General features: G+C 39.5%; 1 protein-coding gene across 1 annotated transcript in view; it reads left to right on the top strand.

Annotated features, from left to right (window-relative positions):
• Window positions 1-18,569, top strand: part of LOC124799495 (pyridoxine/pyridoxamine 5'-phosphate oxidase-like) — a 193,035-nt gene extending 174,466 nt beyond the window's left edge. Inside the window, 4 exon segments of the mRNA XM_047262928.1 lie at window positions 6,279-6,392; window positions 6,395-6,448; window positions 6,451-6,485; window positions 17,432-18,569. Of these exon segments, the coding sequence (XP_047118884.1) occupies window positions 6,279-6,392; window positions 6,395-6,448; window positions 6,451-6,485; window positions 17,432-17,561 (333 nt within the window). The 3' untranslated portion in view covers window positions 17,562-18,569.
• Window positions 18,570-21,200: the final 2,631 nt, after the last annotated feature.

Here is a 21,200-nt window from a genome sequence, read left to right as displayed (position 1 = left end):
AGGTGAACTTCTTTAGCCAGAAATTTGCTATTTTATCTTTTCCAGGGGCTTTCCAATTGTGAGTAGAATTAATTGCTTGGGTGACTTCATGTTGCAAAATTATCACTTCAGGCATTTGTGGTATCATCTTGTATGTGTCTGTTTCTGCTTGTATCCACCATGCATGCCTGTTATGTTGTACTGGGTTTGACCATATGTTGCTCCAGAAGTGTTCCATGTCTGTTATGTTTGGTGGATTGTCTATTTTAATGTGTGTGTTATCTATTGTCTGGTAAAATTTCTCTTGGTTTGAGTTGAATGTTTGGTTTTGTTTCCTTATATTTTCACTTTTTTTGTATCTTCTAAGTCGTTTGGCCAATGCTTGTAATTTCTGCTTCTTTTCATCTAATTGCTCTATCGCTTCTTGTTGTGAGATTTTACCTAACCTTTTTCGTTTTTTTTTCTGACATTTCATTTCTTATAAATTGTGTTAGCTGTCTGATGTCTTTTCTCAGTTTTTCTATTCTGATCTGTTGCCTGTGTTGCCATGCTGGTTTTGTGGGTTTCTTCTGAGTGTTGGTTGGTTCTGATCTCTGCCTAGTGTGTATATTTAGTGTAGTGAGTGCTCCTATATAAACCAGTAGTTGTACCTCTTCCATAGTTGTGTTTTCATTTATTTTGGTGTGTATGATTGTGTTGATAGTTTTTATTGTTGTTTCGACTTGTGGGTTATTTGGTGGTCTATGCAAGAATGGTCTAATGTCTTTATTTGTGTCTTTGTATTCTATAAATGTCAGCTGAAATTTTTCTTCTATATCTAACATAGGTGTCACTTCGTGTTCTATTTGTGCTTGTTCTGGTGGCTGTCTTAAGATTTCGTTTTCCTCTGATTGTTTAATTGATGCGTGTTGTTCTTTGTTTGTTTGCTCTGGCATGTTTGAGTCCATTACTGTATTTTCTTCTTCTTCTGATTGCACATTATTTTGTTCCAGTATTTGTTGTACTTGTTGTTTGATGTTTTCTAAATCTGACTGGGGTGTCCTGTTATTTTTGATTATTACACAGATCTGATCAGCTAGTCATTGTTCTGTTAAAAATTTTAATTCTGGGTATCTGGTAATAAATGTTGTGTATACTTGTGATCTGTATCCAGTTGTGTTGGTTCCTAGGTTTGTTGCTTGGTAATAACAGAACATGAGGTGTCGATTAACTTCATCTGACCATCTCATCCTCTGTCTTTGTTTTCCTTCTAGGGTGGTTGCAGGAAGCATATCCTGCAAAACACCTCTATTTGGATTTAAATCATTTTCCACTTGGCTAGCAGTGTCGTTACCATTGTGGGCGGGCATAGGGTTCAAGCGTCGTCCCCGACCATGACGGCACTTGTCCGAGGCTTCTTTAGTTCTGTCCTGAACCAACTAATCACACTAAAAGGGGGATTAGCCCTATTAGTGGTTTGTTCTTTTCGTCACCTTTTACGACAGGCAGAACATACCGGAGGCCTATTCTTTATTACTACTACTATTATTATTTATTTTTTAAGGATGTAGGATGGAAAAAATGGGGAATGTTATAACCGTGACAGGAACGGTCACGGAGTTGCCGCTAACGAAAATGTGGCGTGACCGAGTGGGAGCGGCCTGCGAACCAACAAGACAGACGAACAGGAATGGAAGGACAAGCATGATGACGGACAACCGAGCAAGAAACAAAGATCAACAACAAAGTATTAAGCAATGGGGTCACAAGAGGTAACCTCACGGAATCAAAACAATGTCCACTTGTAAACGGGGAGTAAGCACACGCAACAGAAACACGATGTCTGTCAGCGAGATATCAACCAACTCAACGCATAGACCAGACTGCCTCACTGAGTGAGAGGCAGCTCCCTAAATACACGACAGGGTATGTCGCTATTGGCCACTGGGATCGCATATCATGTGCTCCACAATGGTGCCCTCATGTTATATTTGGGGCCAGGAGTGCGCGCAGCCACAGCATATGGCACGACTGCTGCAGAGACCAGAGACCTCTAGTTGTGATCAAGTTCCATGCCATCTGGCGTAGATTCAAAACCTGCGGCGTTCGTTGCCAGAGGGATGATGACTTTGGATAAAACTGCTGGGCGTGGAGAGGGGGGGGGGGGGGGGAGGACAGTGTGGATAAGAAGAGGAAAAAGAGTATTCTGATGGAGCTGGAAGGATGGGTGGGTCTCTGGGCAGATTTAGTGGTTAAGTTGGGAGATGTTTCATTGCAATAAGATGTTGACAGTGTGCATGATGCATAATGTTGGCAGGGATGTGCCAATGAAAGTGTGGCAGAGTATGAGGGTTGGCAATTGGAGAAGAAATGATTGAGTGGTTGATGTCAAATAAACTGGAAGTGCAGGAAATATGCAGAAGTCCAATGTGTGATAGCAGAGCGGAGAATTTATAGGTTCATACAGGATTTGGGTGGGGTACAGAAGGTGGATATAAAGGTGAGGCTCGGTGCATGCCATTCCAGAATTTACAGTGAATGATAGAATTTAGGTTCCATGGAAGTCCTGGTGATATAGCTTAATTAATATGTCAGATAAAGGCCTTGAAGGTGTGTAGTATATGTGAGGGATGCAAACCCTACGTTCAGCTGGTTAGAAGTTTTAGTAAATTTTGGGTATTCTGTTGTATGTTTAGTAGATAGTCTTCCATTATAGTTTCTGGTCGAGAGCTACTTTGAGATATTTTAATGTTTTGGTTAAGTGGACATAACGGGTGTAAATGATTAAGTGGAAGATATTGAGGCATAAGTTATGGTCAGTTTGTCTTCTAATCATTACCTGGATCTGAGAAGAGTTGATCTTGAATAGCCAGTGGTTGTACCAGGAGGTAACCTGAATGAGATGGACTTGAAGAGACTTCTGAGATTTCGGGAGGGTAAGTACAGGTTAGGAAATAGAGATCATCAGCATACAGGAGGAGAGGATTTAGTCACATTGGCAGTGTAGAGCATCTTGGATTGAAGGCTGACCCTTAATAAGCTGACCAACATTATTAGAATGTCTTTTAGCCTCTTAAAAGCAACACATGACTGCAATTGTACAAGTACACAAGACTTTGTCCAACCTGTTGCCTCTAAGCTCAATACATGCTTACCGAGTGTTATCTGGGGAACACGTTGGTGGACTATCCATTCCACCAACTGATGAAATGTGAAAGTAATAGCTGACTATTTGCCCCATATATGATGTAGTAATTGGGTCTTATCTTCACAGTTTGTACAAAAACATTATAAAGCCATCAGCAGAGTGTACTCAGATTCTCCAGAAGAAAGTAAATTGCAGTTTACAGGTCCATCAATGACAAGTCTGTTAGGGCCTCAAAGCACAAGATCAGATTGGGAAAGGACAGAGAAGAAAATTGAGAGATCCTGACATAGCAATTTAGGGAAACAATGGAAAACTTAAATCTTGTAACAACGAAATAAAGCCCAGTCTTCCTGAATGTGTTACATACGACTTAACCACTGAGTCACCTCACTTGCTTACAATCTTTGACACATTGGGATTCCTCACTCTTTGGAAAACACCGTTCATGGAGTAAATAGTATCAGCAAATGTCTATGTATTCTGATTTCTTCCATAAAACACAATGTACCTGACATGTACATATACCCTTCACCTTCCCTCTTTCCTGACGAGGCAACCATAGGTTGCGAAAGCAGAATTTTGTGTGTATGTTTGTGTTTGTTTGTGTGTCTATCGACCTGCCAGCGCTTTTGTTTGGTAAGTTTCATCATCTTTCTTTTTATATATATATATATATATATATATATATATATATAGTATGTTGCATAGTATTGTGCAATAAGAAAATATCTTTATTTAAAAAGTGAATTGCCATCCAGGTGTAAATCTAGTTAAGGAAAACTCATTAGGATGAAGTGTCATCATGTAAATCTGTTTATTAATGAATAAATGTCATTAATAACAAACATGGAAACTCCAGGTAGGAATATCAACACAGTAGGAAAAAGACAGATTCCTAATTACCATAATGAAGGCACATCAAGTTGCAGACAGGCACAATTAAAAGGCACTTATAGCTTTTGGCCACAGCCTTCACCAGTAAAACACAGAGATGGACTTGAAGAGACTGCTGAGATTTTGGGACGGTAAGTACAGGTTAGGAAGCACATGTCATGTAAACATGACCACCAACTCCAGCATCTCGGACTGGAATGGCATTGCGGGTCGGGATGCAGGAGTTGGTGGTCGTGTAGGCACGAGGTGTGCTTGCTTGTGTTTCAGTGTGTGTGTGTGTGTGTGTGTGTGTGTGTGTGTGTGTGTGTGTGTGTGTGTGTGTGTGCACGCCTCTTTTACAGGTGAAGGCTGTGGCTGAAAGCTATATGTGAGTGTCTTTTACTTGTCATTAATAATAGTAGAACAAGTGCTGCAGCGTATGACAGAAGTAAGTTGCTTCTGAGAGTTAAGTCTAAAAATCTATAGCATCATGATAGAAGATGGAGTGCATAGTTTTACTGTTAATTTTAGATCAGGAATTAACTTTACATGAGATGATCAAGTGTTGATACCATACTTTCTAACCTGTTAAAATGATATATATTACATACTGTACATTTATCAGTTATAAAAATTAAAGCTGAGTGCAGCATTTCCAATCAATAACTAATGAAAGGATTAGTTTCTCCAGATGCAGGAATGTTATTAAAGTACATTATAATTGTTCTTATTTGCACAAAATGTTTTTTTAATCACATCTAAATTGCTTTCAGATGTTCATTACAAAAATTATTCTGAAACAACTGACATTTTCCCATCATATACTTGGATTAAAATGAAATACTAATATGTCCATTACATTAAAAATCACCTCAGAATCACTGTAATGGGTGTTTGTAATTACTTTGAGAGAAATAGAATATTGGCAGGTGGACTTTAATTTCAGTGCATAGCGCTTTTCATTAATAGGCAATTGGTGGATGATGCACTGATGCTAAGCAGCCACATACAAGTCAGCAGGCAACTACTGTAACAAGCCTATAGCTATGACGAGAGCTGGATCCGATATCTAGAGTTAGCAGTAATGTTCCTGAATGAGTTGAGTTAAGATATAATTCATCATTATATCTTATTAGCAAGCTCATATTATTCATCACACCAATATAATTATTCAAAAGCAACTTTGGTCACTGTTGTGTAACACCCCCCTTTCCCATGCTAAAATACATTTACTATATAAGTTCCTTTTGTAAGCATTCCTGTGTAACATTTAGTTTAGCTCACAGAAACACCACATCCTGTTAAGTGACAAATCATCTTATCTGGAGGCCTGTCCATTGCACATTATCCCTGAGTTATAGGTCAACAACCTATCTTTTCCAGACATATGATGGCACCTGGTGTCCCTCTCTAACTCTATTGTCTAGTGGGTTATTTTTTCTGTCCTTGAGACCTACCTCACAAAACCACTGCATTAAAAATTCTTAACATTGCAAACATTCAGTACGAATATACCTTGAATGAAGTTCTGCATATAAAAAAGATGAATGCATAATTCTGATAAGAAAAAAATTTGAAAGCCATTCCAAAATCATGTATGAAAAAATTGAAGTGGTATCTGAAGACTGTCTGACATTGTGAAAGATGAATCTATTGTCACATACTAGGTGCAAAACTACAGTCAAACCAATTGGTTTGCAAACATGGATATGCACCAAAACAGAAGAAACTATTTACAATGGTAGGAAGGCTAGTGGCAGATGTTTCTTGGGATGTGCAAGGCATCATCTGTAGAAAGTAAAATAATGACAACTCATATTATGCAGTTTTAGTAGATTGTCTCCATAATGAGTTCAAGCAGGAATGATAAGGTGAGGCAATAAAAAGTGCTCTTCAGCCGGACAAATCACATGAAAATGCCTACTAATCCAAAACACCTTTTTTTAATGTTTTTAAATTTTTAAAAATGTAAAATGTTATCTGAAAAACTATTTTCAAGAATGATTGTTACTTTGCTTCAAGTACATAAAACTTTATTCCTTAGAGGTTCTGCATATGACATTAAATCTGGCCTTATGGATGCAGGCATGTCAGATACATACCTGAGAACCAAGAACCTTACAAGTACAGCCTGCTGTCTGACTGAAGCATATGTTGCCTTGCCAGCAAGGCTGAACTCATGAAAGTTCTGAGACTTGTATTCAGTTCCTTTTGCTTCTTAAAACAGAGTTCCATTAAGTCCTCAATTGTGCCAATCACTACCTAGCAGAGTTGACATGTGCAGTGTTCTGTGTTGCAGGTGCGTGTGGAAGGGGAAGTACTGGAGCTGCAGCCAGAGCAGTACCAAGATCTGTATGATGCAGAGCCACTCTTCTGCAAGATACGGTCTCACATCTGCCAGCAGGGGAAAGCCTGTTGACTGGTAATGAGCACAAGCGCCATCATGACGAGGTGTATGGACCGTGTAACGTAATGAGGGCCTCGAACTGCCCATGCCGCCTCACTTGTGAGTACACTATGCTTCCTGTCTTCTCACTCCATGCCCCAAAAAACTTTATTCTGAAAACAAGGTGTGTGTGTGTGTGTGTGTGTGTGTGTGTGTGTGTGTGTGTGTGTGTGTGGGAGAGGGGGACTTGGATATAAAGTTAAATACATATAATTTACCAAATGAAAGCTTGTGGTATGTTGATAGAGACAATAACAAACACAAATGCACACAAATTTCAAGCTTTTCGCAACCCACAGTTTGCTTCATCAGGAAAGAGGGAAGGAGAGGGAAAGACGAAAGGATGTGGGTTTTTAAGGGAGAGGGTAAGGAGTCATTCCAATCCTGGGAGCGGAAAGACTTACCCTAGGGGGAAACAGGAACAGGTATACACTCGCACACACACACATATCCATCCGCACATATACAGACACAAGCAGACATTTGTAAAGGCAAAGAGTTTGGGCAGAGATGTCAGTCGAGGTGGAAGTACAGAGGCAAAGATGTTGTTGAATGATAGGTGAGGTATGAGTGGCAGCAACTTGAAATTAGCGGAGATTGAGGCCTGGTGGGTAACGGGAAGAGAGGATATATTAAAGGGCAAGTTCCCATCTCCGGAGTTCTGATAGGTTGGTCTCAGAGGGAAGTATCCAGATAACCCGGACAGTGTAATACTGTGCCAAGATGTGCTGGCCGTGCACCAAGGCATGTTTAGCCACAGGGTGATCCTTATTACCAACAAACACTGTCTGCCTGTGTCCGTTCATGCGAATGGACAGTTTGTTGCTGGTCATTCCCACATAGAAAGCTTCAGAGTGTAGGCAGGTCAGCTGGTAAATCACATGGGTGCTTTCACACGTGGCTCTGCCTTTGATCGTGTACACCTTCCGGGTTACAGGACTGGAGTAGGTGGTGGTGGGAGGGTGCATGGGACAGGTTTTACACCAGGGGTGGTTACAAGGGTAGGAGCCAGAGGGTAGGGAAGGTGGTTTGGGGATTTCATAGGGATGAACCAAGAGGCTACGAAGGTTAGATGGACGGTAGAAAGACATTCTTGGTGGAGTAGGGAGGATTTCATGAAGGATGGATCTCATTTCAGAGCAGGATTTGAGGAAGTTGTATCCCTGCTGGAGAGCCACATTCAGAGTCTGATCCAGTCCCGGAAAGTATCCTGTCACAAGTGGGGCACTTTTGGGGTTCTTCTGTGGGAGGTTCTGGGTTTGAGGGGATGAGGAAGTAGCTCTGGTTATTTGCTTCTGTACTAGTTGCGGGATGCGAAAGCTGTTTTCAGGTTGTTGGTATAATGGTTCAGGGATTCAGGACTGGAGCAGATTCGTTTGCCACGAAGACCTAAGCTGTAGGGAAGCGACTGTTTGATATGGAATGAGTGGCAGCTGTCATAATGGAGGTACTGTTGCTTGTTGGTGGATTTGATGTGGACGTATGTGTGAAGCTGGCCATTGGACAGATGGAGGTCAACCTCGAGGAAAGTGGCATGGGATTTGGAGTAGGACGAGGTGAATCTGATGGAACCAAAGGAGTTGAGGTTGGAGAGGAAATTCTGGAGTTCTTCTTCACTGTGAGTCCAGATCATGAAGATGTCATCAATAAATCTGTACCAAACTTTGGGTTGGCAGGCCTGGGTAACCAAGAAGGCTTCCTCTAAGCGACCCATAAATAGGTTGGCGTACGAGGGGGCCATCCTGGTACCCATGGCTGTTCCCTTTAATTGTTGGTATGTCTGGCCTTCGAATGTGAAGAAGTTGTGAGTTAGGATGAAGCTGGCTCATTACCTTCCGCTCCCGGGATTGGAATGACTCCTTACCCTCTCCCTTAAAACCCACATCCTTTCGTCTTTCCCTCTCCTTCCCTCTTTCCTGATGAAGCAACCGTGGGTTGCGAAAGCTTGAAATTTGTGTGTGTGTTTGTGTTTGTTATTGTCTCTATCAACATACTAATGCTTTCGTTTGGTAACTTACAGCATCTTTGTTTCTAGATATATTTTTCCCATGTGGAATGTTTCCCTCTATTATGTAAATACATATCATTATAGATTCAATATAACGGAAGGAAACATTCCACGTGGGAAAAATGATGAGGCAACAGTTTGTTGCGAAAGCTTGAATTTTGTGTGTATGTTTGTGTTTGTTTGTGTGTCTATCGACCTGCCAGCGCTTTTGTTCGGCATATCATTATAGAAATAGATTAGTGGCTTAAAGCTAATGAAGAGAAACTTGTTTAAATCCTTAATATGTTGGTATATTTTCATCTAAGAGAATATATTGTACTTACAGACTAATTGAGGGTTCCACATCATAGTGAGAGATCACTGTTATGACCCAAGGAATATTGAAATAAATAAATGAAACCATCTGAGTCAGTAGAGCCTCAGTGACTTGCAATTCCATCACTCAATGGTCCACAGACCATGTGTGTGTGTATGGTCTTGTTACAGGAAGATGGTTCAAATGGCTCTGAGCACTATGGGACTTAACATCTATGGTCATCAGTCCCTTAGAACATAGAACTACTTAAACCCAACTAACCTAAGGACATCACACAACACCCAGTCATCACAAGGCAGAGAAAATCCTTGACCCCGCCAGGAACCGAACCTGGGCACGGGAAGCGAGAACGCTACCGCACGACCACAAGCTGCGGACTTACAGGAAGAAGTTCCCTGGTCTAATGTAGGCTAATGCTGGTAACGAATGTGTCACAGAATGTGGTTGAGCCTGAAATCAAGAGAAATTCACAATATGTCTGATACAGTTTTGACCAGGTTATACAGACTTCCTAACTGATGACTTTTTTGAAAGATTTCAATATTGATATTCTCTCAAATACCGGAAATGCTGATTGATGTTACTTGATATTCAGCTTTAATTACCTTTCCACAGTGTAGTCTCCATTGCAAATTAAAAGATATAATGCAGTGCCCAGTGACAGTTTGTTATTAGACACAGTTACCTTCAATGATTTAGATATAAATGTGATATACAGTGATTTATCTGAATATGATGATCGAATCTAGTAGTAGTAGCAGAGTTGTTGTTGTTGTTGTAGTAATAGTAGTAATAGTAACAGTATAGTACAGTAGAATAGTTCATCTGTGTATCACTTTCAGGTGGATAGTGGACTGTCACTGTATTAACTGAAGACTATAAAAATAATTCATGTATTCAGGCACTGGCATTTACACACTTGCAGGTCTAGTTGGCCAGAACTGGACAGATAGTCAGCCATGGCTTACAGTGAGACCAACCTATTTGTCTGGCATAATTTAGGGAACCAACAAAAAGCCTACATTAGAATGACAGTATGGGAATTAGAGCTTCCAACTACCCAAATACAAGACAGCCTGTTTAAAATAGTGCACCTTTATTCAGTTTATTCTTAGAGTACAGTACTGTTTTGATGCCACTAATTTCTCAACATAAGTCACTACACACTCTAAACACGTATTATTTCACAAAGTAAAAATCTACTTCTGCAGTGTTCATTCATTTATTAGTGCCAGTCAGTGCACACACTATCACCTAGCATCAGAAGCATGGCACCATTCATGGCTCATAGCTAAAATTAGTAGGGATGCAGCTCCATAAAATTTTTGGTGTTTGTTTCAAAATTGTGTAAAAGGAAATAAAAATTTATAAAAAAAGAAAATTTACTTAGAAACTTGATAGAATCATAAAAGTACAAAATCAAACACTTTTTACTTACTTTAACCTAAACTGTTGCTGTTGAAGTTTGATTCGTCCATTTGGAAATGAAATCCTTTCTTTTATTATAATTTGCATTAAAATGTGAATAACTTTCTCCTTCATCACTGGATGACAACTTATGCATTTTTCTGTATTGAAAGCTCTGCAAGTGCATTTAGTCTTCTCATGCTTTTTTGTTTTCTCTTTCCTTTTTTTTATATTTGTAAAACCAGCTTTTGTCCATGTTACATCACCTCAAAACAGCATTCAGAATTAAAGATATAAACTATGAGGGTCATTTGGAAAGTAGAGAAGTTTTTTTTCTACAGAAATTTTTATTTGTCATAATTAAATGAAACTGTATTTTACAAACAATTTGATACCCAAGCAACTCTTCTGCGTAGTCGCTATTCAAATTTAGGCACTTGTCATACCATTTCACCAGCTTTTCTGTGCCTTCTGCATACTCAGTTGCTGCCAAGTTGTTGAACCACTGATTAATGGCTTCTTTAAGTTCATAACCACTTTTGTAGCATTTTTCACTATAAAAAAAATCTTTCAATTTGGGGAATAAATGGCAATCATTTGGTGCTAGGTCTGAAATGTATGGCAGATTTTAAAACATTTCCCACTGAAGTTGCTGAAGCAAGTCCTGTGTCCCTCCTGCTGCATGTGGCTGATCACTATCGTGAAGGAGGATGAGTCCACTGGTTATCATTCCATGCTACTTGTTCAATGGAGCGGTGATGTCATTGAAGCATCTGACAGTAGGCTGCTGCCTTTATGGTCTCATCTCTAGGTATGCAGTCGATGAGTGGGAGACTCTTACAGGCACAAAACACCACAGCCACAATCTTTGTTTAACTTTTGGCTTTGTTGGGGATTGCGAATACCACCATTCCATTGAATGGCACTTTGTTTCTGGTGCGAAATGTGATATCCAAGTTGCATCACCAGTGCCAATGTGATTCAAAAATTCATCCCCATCCTTTTCACAGTGGCTGAGAAATGTCAATGCAGCTGCTATTCATTTCATTTTGTGTTCATCTGACAAAATTTGAGGAACCCACCTGGCACATATTTTTATAGCCTAGTTCTGCACTAACAATCTTCCACAACACAGGTCTTGAAATGTCTGGAGAGATAGTGCAGTCCACTAATTGTGAAACGACTATCTCCTTGAATTTTTGTTTAAATCCTTGCTTTGAGTCAATTGGTCACCACTGAGGTCCAGCACAAGCAATCTTCATTGTGAGCATTCTTCCATCTACATGCTATACCACCTCTGAACTGATGCTTCATTCATCACATTACCATTACCTCATGACTAAAATGCATTTTCTAAAGTAAAATTTATGACTTGACCACAGACTTAACTTTGTACTTAGCATCCATAGGGAACAGTCACGTGTCATTTTATTTGTGTATATATTCATCCAATACAGTATAAGTCCACAGTACCATGCAGAACCGCATTTATATCATACACGCACCATTATTGGCTTTCATATATCTTTTTCATAACTGAGGATGGCTACTGACATTAAACTTAAGAATTGAATAACAAGTATAAACATAGAGTTTCAAAAATAGCTATCATTAATATTGGTGGGAATGGGGGGGAGGGGGGGAGGGGGGATGGGGGGGGGATGGGGGGGGGGGGGGAACTGGAGCCATTACTGATGGCAATGAAGTTTGATTTTCATTTTGCGTACTGAAGCTTCCTTTCTTTAAGTCATCAGTCGTCTAACCGTTTTATGTCCTCTACAGTTTTAACCCTCTAGTGCCATGGAAGTTATGGCCTGGTGTCTTAACAATCCTATCATCCTGTTCCTTCTTCTTGTTAGTGTATCTGTATGTTCCTTTCTTCACATATTCTGCAGAAAAACTTTTCATTCTGTACCTTATAAGTCCACATTATTCTCAATGTTCTTCTATAGCACCACATCACAAATGCTTTGATTTTCTTCTTGTCTGCTTTTCCAACTGTTCATGATTCACTGCCACTCAATACTGTGTTCCAAATGCTCATTCTTAAAAATTTATTCCCCAAGACCCTATTTTTAGCTAGGAATATCCTCTTTGCCTATACTAATTTACTTTCTATGTCTTCCTTGCTCCATCCATCTGTCCCCCCCCCCCCCCTTTCTCTGTCTCCCCCTCCAAAGGTAGCACAATTCCTTAACTTTGTCTGCTTTGTGGTCACCAATTTTGATTTTCGGTTTGCTATTAATCTCATTTCTGCTACTCATTACTTCCATCTTTCTTCAGTTTCCTCTTAATCCATAGTCTGAAATTCACTAATTTTCATTCCATCTAACACATCCTGTAATTCTTCTTTACATTTACTGAGGATAGCAATGTCATCAGTGAATCATATCACTGATACATGATGCACAGTTGCACTATCGTCTCATAAGCATCAAATCAGCAGGTGTAGCAGTGGACTGTTTCTCCAAAAAACGCAGTGTGAGGTCAAGGGCTTCTACTGCATCACTGTGTGGCACCAGCTCTCCTTTGTCACTTTCAGCCTCATTGTCACTTCTATCACAGCAGTCCACTTCTTCCTGGTCTTGAGTCACAGCAGCAACCAAATCAGCATCAGTAAGGTTCTCCACACATGCCTCATCTGCTGCCATCCACTCATCTACATCTCCTTCGCTAGCTTCTTCACATCCAGGGATTGTCTGTATCATTTGTAGTAGATTTTCCTCTTCATTTTCAACTAGGTTGTCCTGATATTCAAGAGATGTCCACAGTTTTCTCCACAATTTTCTCAGAGTATTTTCTGGAATATGCTCCCATGCCTCAGCGGCCCAATAAACAACATCCTTCACATTGGTCTTTTTTTTATTTTGTCCACTGAAAGAATGCTATCATTTTGGATCAGCATTCTTAAAAATTGATTTCTGTAAATCAGTTTTAATGTTTGCAGTTTGCCCTGGTCCATTGGCTGTAAAAGAGGTGTAACATTTGGCACAAAAACTTCACTACAATTTCTCCATCTCATAATTCCTCGCGCATTATCAATCAAAAGGATTGCATGGGGAGACAAATGATTCTCCTTAGAAAACCATCAAACAAAGGGAACAAACTGGCCGTGAAACCATTCTTTGAACAGCTTACCATCCACCGACACTTTTTTCTGGTTGCAATAATATACAGGCAAGGACTTCATGTTGCAGTTTTCAAAAGCTCTGGGCCTAGCAGATTTGCTGATCAGCATTACAGACAGCTTGTGATTACCAGCAGTGTTGCTACACACTAATAAAATCACACAATCTTTGCACATTTTAAAACCAGGAGCATGGTCTTCTGCTTTTGATGCCAGGCTTTTTGTTGGCAATGCCCTAAAATTAAGGTCAGTCTCATCAGTGTTATAAATTTGTTGAGGAGAATACTTTCCCCCTCTTATCATTTTTTCAAACTCACCCAAGTATTCCTTCACTGCATCATGGTCAGAAGAAAGCTTCTCTCCAGTAATTGTTAGCTGATGGATTCTATGACTTTTTTGAATTTGTCCAACCAACCCGTACTTGCACTAAAACACTCATCACCATTTATTAACTTGTTCAGGTAAACAGCCTTCTCCTGAACAAGTGCTCCACTAAAAAGAGTTCCTGTGTAAACCAAACGAAAAAATCTTTATCCACTTTATTGTACTGGGACTGTTTCAAAGTCTGCTGAATTTTGAGTGTTTTTCCCAAAGATGTTGCACAGGACTGTTCAAGCTTCACTCTGTTCTTCTTCCAATCACAAATGGTTGCTTTAAAGACACACAGTTCTGTTATCAGTTTAGATACATTCTCACCAATGTCTATCCACTTCAAAGCATTCAGTTTTTCTTTGAGAGTTAAAAATGTTGTATGTTTCCATTTACTCATGACGAAAATACGTACACCATTACACCTGAATGAATACAATACAACTGTTACGCATGCCAGCAATCAATAACTAACATAACCAAGCACTTTGCGAGCCAACTGGCAGTGCAGTGATCTCAGACACTACAAAGATCTCAACAATGCACAACAACAAGCGTAAGGAGTGAGAGTGAGCCATTATTCGCACTATTGTTCCCATTTGTTACCATGGTGTACCAACTTATCTGCTTGGTATAATTCATTCTAGAAACTCATCGCCGTGATTATGGCTAATCCGAACAAATCGGTAATCCGAACAAGGTCTGGTTCCAATTAGTTCAGAGTAACGGGACTCTACTGTAATAATAAAAGTTAGCCTTTGCCATACACCATGCAGTGGACTGTGGAGTATGTATGTGGATGTAGATACACTACTCACAAATCTATTTTGCATCAACTATATGTTATACGATGGGTGTTCAATAAGTAATGCAACAAACTTTTTTTTTTGTTCAGCGAATTTCAGCTGAAAAAATGAAGAATTTGTTGTGGGGCCTCGTGGAATATTCCTGCTTCGGCCTCTATAGTTTTATGAAGTTATGGCAAGTGGTGGCACTATATGCAGCCTTCAAAATGGTGCCTGTAATGGAAGTGTGTTTCAAGCAGACAGCTTGCAACTGAGTTTCTTCTGGCAGAAAACCAGCTCATACAGACACTCACAGGTGCTTGCATAATGTCTATGGAGACCTGGCAGTGAGCACAATCGCAGTGACTCACTGGGCAAGGCATCTGCCATTATCGTAACTGGGTTGTGCAAACCTGTCCAACCTCCCATGTGCTGGACAGCCATACACAGCTGTGACTTCTGCAATGTTGAAACATGAGGACACTCCCATTCACGGTGATTAATGGGTCACAAAAAAACAATCAACTTCTCAAATGGAATTCTCTGTTAGTAGTGCTGACACATTCATTCACCAGTTGAGGTACTCAAAGATACCAGGAGACCATAAAGAGCAATAATGGACCATCTGTGCAGAATTGCTTGTGTGTTATGAAGCTGATCATGATAATCTTTTGTTGACCTTTGTCACTGGTGATGAAACAATGGTTCATCACTTGAACTGGAAACAAAATGGCAATCCACTGAGTGGCACCACGCCACCTCTCCTCCAAAGAAAAAGTTCAAAGTCAGACCCTCAAATGGTAAGCTCATGGTGATGGTCTTCTGGGAAGGAGTTATTCCATTTGATGTCCTTCCTCATGGTGCAACCAACAACTCAGATGTGTATTGTGCCACCCACAGGAAACTGAAGACACAACTTCAATATGTCCCCCATGACAAAAATGCAAATAAACTTTTGCTCCTCCACAACAGTGCAAAGCCTCACACAAGACTGAGCTTTGGAGAGAAGCTCACAAAACTCCTTTGGACTGTTCTTCCTCATCCACCCTACAGCCTGGACCTCACACTGTCTGACTTCCAAACTATTTGCCCCAGTGAAGGATGCACTCCACAGGAAGCAGTTATGTGGATGATGGGGAGGTTACTGATGCTGCAAGACATTGGCTCTGATATTGACCAGTAGAGTGGTACCATGTGGGCTTATAGGCCTTCCCAGTGATGTGACCTAAGGCTGTCCCACTGAACAGAGATTATGTTGGAAAATAAGGTTTTGTAGCCAAAAGGAATGGGAATAAAATGATGTATTGGAATCCAGAATAAAACCAGCCTGTTCTTCAGAAAAAAAGTGATGCATTACATACTGAAGCCCCTAATACATTTTATCAAGCTGCAGAACAACATCTCTGTATTCACGAATGTATGGTGGGGTTCTCACAGAGGGGATACATTGCAATAAAGTTTGTACAATACGATGGTTATTGATGTGACGCTTATGCTACCACAGAAGCAGTACAACAAGTAACAAGACACAGCAGTGGCTATAGCCTTGCAGTTGCTGCCAGCCTCACTGCGGACAACTTCAGAATATGTCAAATATTTACTTGAGCCTGGAGAGAAGTAGGACCCTCTTTCCAGCATTAAAAGTGATTTTGATGTCTTAGCCACATTTGATACACAGCATAGTGTGACCTAAATGGTGCAAAATGTAAATTGGCCAGAGACTACATTTGTTACTGAAAACTTTTCAAAATATTTGCTGTGTTTTACTTAATTTAGAGGTATCACAATAGATATGGGCCATAGTGAAAAGAAAACTAGTTCACTATCAGACTGTGACATCAGACAATAAGATGCAAAATAATAATCTTTTTTTGCTGAATAATTTCCTCAAAATTGAATGAGAAGATTGTATAACAGACAACACACACCAATCCAAAAACAGTAGTTTTAATTTTTAGGTAAAACATAGAAGTTTTACTGAGAAACTAACTACAGTTTCACCAACAAAAAACCTTTTTATGCACATCAGATGACTCATTTCCCTCCCCATGCTTCATACTATACAGTTGTGTGGAGCAACAACCCTATGTTGCATCAGGCAATATATCAGAGAACTGTATCAGTGTTATATTGTTGTCATCCCATTGTGAACCACTTAAGCTTCTTCAATTATATTCCTCCACACTCTATCAATGTGAGTTGCTGTTGCATTGTCACATATCACTTCAGTGGAAAACATCCTGACTGTCACTGAAATGTGGCATAGGCATTGTTGGAAGAGCTCGAAAGAAACATGCATTTATGAGTAGTTGCATTTATCACTGCTGGTTAAATTATGTATACGGAATGTAAATTACCACTATTAGGCATCAGGAATAACTCTAAAAAGAAAATAAATTTACAAAAGATAATATCACAAATACATTTTGTGAAGCTAAGCTATTCCACATATTCAAGTCTCTGCATGCAAAGACTGATATCAGTTGTACTGAAATAAACTCAAGAGTGTCATAGCTATTTAAATTTAAAACTTACTCGAGTTTATAATTTCTGATTGCAGTTTTCTTCACTAGCTATGCCAGAAAGGGTTCATAGATTTGATTTGTTGTTTATATTATCAAGTAACGAGATTTTGTTGGATATTTCACAATGAAGAGCAAGTAAACTGTATATTCTAGGAACATGGAATTATTTTAGCTGAGAGATTATTAAGGCTGAATGACTGAACTAGTTATAGCAAGTGATTGTAACCCATTCTGGAGCATAACAAGCACAAATTTAAGATGTCAGATCTCAGGAACTGCACTGTGGATGTCTTTTGGAAAATAGAATGCCCATGTTGAAAAATATGGCAGGAATATAGCCTTTCATTCTAATAGTATTACTGGATTGGCTACTTTTCATTACATTACTGTATTATTAATTTCTTGCACTTATTTAACAACAATTAGTAAAGCTTGACTTATTATTTCTGTCTATGCTTTCCTGTTTCAGTGTGGCCTACAAGCTTGTGGCGAACATAATGGACTTTTATTACGCTTATGACGAACTGATTGGTGACAGATTATTGTTCGTTCTTGACCCAGATACAAAAAAATGGAAGTACAATCATGTATATGCTTAAATACATTAAGAACTACAAACACTGCCATTTGTTTATGTATTACCATTTTATATTAGCGTTATCATAAATTAAATGAACTTTATTGTGTACACATTTTTGTTAGCAGTTTTTGTTTGTTTGTCATATATAATTATTTTTGAACAAATGAATTTGTTACACTATCAAGTTCATAAGTGTAAAAGAGAATACACTTGAATGTGCTATTGTGATCCTTTGTAAAAATAAAGGTGGAAAAATGATAGTGGTTACAGCAGTTATCTTTTCAAGCTTCAAAGTTATCACTTACTATTGATTTCTTTTGGGTTATTCTGTGTGTCTTTATGTCAACATTCCTCATTCTATGTCAGAACTTAATATATATTTGTTATCCTTTGTTCAATATGAAATTGTATTCATTTTTGTTTACAATTACAAGCCTACAATTTATGTTTGTTACTACAGCTATTTTTTCACATTACTTAATATAATCTATCTTATATATGTATTACATATGTAATTTGTATACAATTACAACATCAGCATGCTGAACACATTTCTGTACCTTCATTGCTTCCAAGGAAATGAGAGTATGTATCATGAATATGACAGTTCATTATTGTATACTTTGTGAGTCTGTTTCTGTGAATTCACATAATTTAACATTGCCAGTTAGGTAATTTTTAATTTCCTATTTCATACACTGTTACTTTCTTCAGTGGTGACACACCACTTATATCAGCCACACATGATATATGTTTGACTACCAATGAAGTCAGACATATACTTACAGAAAATGTAATTAGGTCAACATTTATAGCTTTTCATTGACATTTTACTGATGCTTAAGGATAAGTTGGACCAGTTTCCAACCCAATAATTCAGTCACTCTACCTCAAAAATTATTGGGAGCAAATATCACTGTTATTTCTGTTACTCATCAAGGCACAAGAGTGTAGTAGTGTTTACTATAGGTTTGATACATGTTTGACCTGTGTCTTTAATGTGCCAAAATAAATAATACTTTTGAACATACAATTTTGTTTCCTTTCACTGTTGAAACATATGGTTCTGTTTTCTTTCTATATGGGGATAACAAGCAAAGTGAGATTAACAAAATTCAGACAAATGAGTACTGTAACAATGTAATGTGAATAATATACAGGGTGTTTCAAAAATGACTGGTATATTTGAAACGGCAATAAAAACTAAACGAGCAGCGATAGAAATACACCGTTTGTTGCAATATGCTTGGGACAACAGTACATTTTCAGGCAGACAAACTTTCGAAATTACAGTAGTTACAATTTTCAACAACAGATGGCGCTGCGGTCTGGGAAACTCTATAGTACGATATTTTCCACATATCCACCATGCGTAGCACTAATATGGCGTAGTCTCTGAATGAAATTACCCGAAACCTTTGACAACGTGTCTGGCGGAATGGCTTCACATGCAGATGAGATGTACTGCTTCAGCTGTTCAATTGTTTCTGGATTCTGGCGGTACACCTGGTCTTTCAAGTGTCCCCACAGAAAGAAGTCACAGGGGTTCATGTCTGGCGAATAGGGAGGCCAAAACACGCCGCCTCCTGTATGTTTCGGATAGCCCAAAGCAATCACACGATCATCGAAATATTCATTCAGGAAATTAAAGACGTCAGCCGTGCGATGTGGCCGGGCACCATCTTGCATAAACCACGAGGTGTTCGCAGTGTCGTCTAAGGCAGTTTGTACCGCCACAAATTCACGAAGAATATCCAGATAGCGTGATGCAGTAATCGTTTCGGATCTGAAAAATGGGCCAATGATTCCTTTGGAAGAAATGGCGGCCCAGACCAGTACTTTTTGAGGATGCAGGGACGATGGGACTGCAACATGGGGCTTTTCGGTTCCCCATATGCGCCAGTTCTGTTTATTGACGAAGCCGTCCAGGTAAAAATAAGCTTCGTCAGTAAACCAAATGCTGCCCACATGCATATCGCCATCATCAATCCTGTGCACTATATCGTTAGCGAATGTCTCTCATGCAGCAATGGTAGCAGCGCTGAGGGGTTGCCGCGTTTGAATTTTATATGGATAGAGGTGTAAACTCTGGCGCATGAGACGATACGTGGACGTTGGCGTCATTTGGACCGCAGCTGCAACACGGCGAATGGAAACGCGAGGCCGCTGTTGGATCACCTGCTGCACTAGCTGCGCGTTGCCCTCTGTGGTTGCCGTACACGGTCGCCCTACCTTTCCAGCACGTTCATCCGTCACGTTCCCAGTCCGTTGAAATTTTTCAAACAGATCCTTTATTGTATCGCTTTCCGGTCCTTTGGTTACATTAAACCTCCGTTGAAAACTTCGTCTTGTTGCAACAACACTGTGTTCTAGGCGGTGGAATTCCAACACCAGAAAAATCCTCTGTTCTAAGGAATAAACCATGTTGTCTACAGCACACTTGCACGTTGTGAACAGCACACACTTACAGCAGAAAGACGACGTACAGAATGGCGCACCCACAGACTGCGATGTCTTCTATATCTTTCACATCACTTGCAGCGCCATCTATTGTTGAAAATTGTAACTACTGTAATTTCGAAAGTTTGTCCGCCTAAATATGTACTGTTGTCCCAAGCATATTGCAACAAACGGTGTATTTCTATCGCTGCTCGTTTAGTTTTTATTGCCGTTTCAAATATACCGGTCATTTTTTAAACACCCTGTATAAGGGTTGCCCAGAAAATAGTTCACCACATTTTTTTTCTTCAACTGTTCTTTGCTGAACATAATGAGAACTACAAACATGAAAGAAAAGTGTTTTATTTACATATGCTATTTTTCCACGTAATCTCCATCCCGCTCTATGGCCTTCCTCCAGCACAAAACAAGGCATGTATGCCCTGTCAGTACTAATGTTTGTTGTGATGGTGGAGCTAGTGCTTCACTGTGTTAACCATCTCCTCATTGTCCTCAAAATGTCTTCCATAAACGGCATCCCTTAATGGCAAATGACAAAATCAGCTCGCTGCAACATGTCGGTGTGACCGCTGTGGATGTCCTTCCCGGCCGCTGCAGACCATGGAACCCCACTGAGACGCCTTCTGATGACCTAACCCTCCTTGCCCAGGGACTAACTGTACTTCTGTTGACATCAGGTGCTCCACAAACTTTACCCAAGCGTTTGTGAATATTCCCCAGAGTTTCTTTTTCTGCAGTGAGAAATTCAATGACAGCACATTTATTGTAACGTACATCACCTACAAACGCCATTTGGAACTGTCCTCCAGCTACACTATCTGTTGGAAATGAAAGAAAATTAGCGCACTCACTCAGGAGACTTCAAATAATACACCCATAACATTTCACACTGTTTTTGACTCAGATAAAAAAAAAAAATGTGGTGCATTACTTTCTGGGCAACCCTCTTCTATGCAGCACAAAAGGTCTACAAAACATACTGATGATTGCTATATGTTAATCTTAAATATTTTGGATAAAATTCATAATGTTTGGAGTATGCAAAAATAGACATTAATGGGAGGTAAAAATTTTGCTTATTTTAGTAAACAAGACACACCACTAGGATAAGAATAGTAAATTCACTTGGAAGGACTGGAATTCACATCCCAATATAACCATAGAGACTGTTTTCCAAGATTTCCCTAAACTGTACTGG

This window comes from Schistocerca piceifrons, chromosome 1 (assembly GCF_021461385.2).
Source record: "Schistocerca piceifrons isolate TAMUIC-IGC-003096 chromosome 1, iqSchPice1.1, whole genome shotgun sequence".
Taxonomy (NCBI): Eukaryota; Metazoa; Arthropoda; class Insecta; order Orthoptera; family Acrididae; genus Schistocerca; species Schistocerca piceifrons.
The sequence above is the reverse complement of the archived record's forward strand: the minus strand, read 5'-3'. Positions and strand labels throughout refer to the sequence as shown.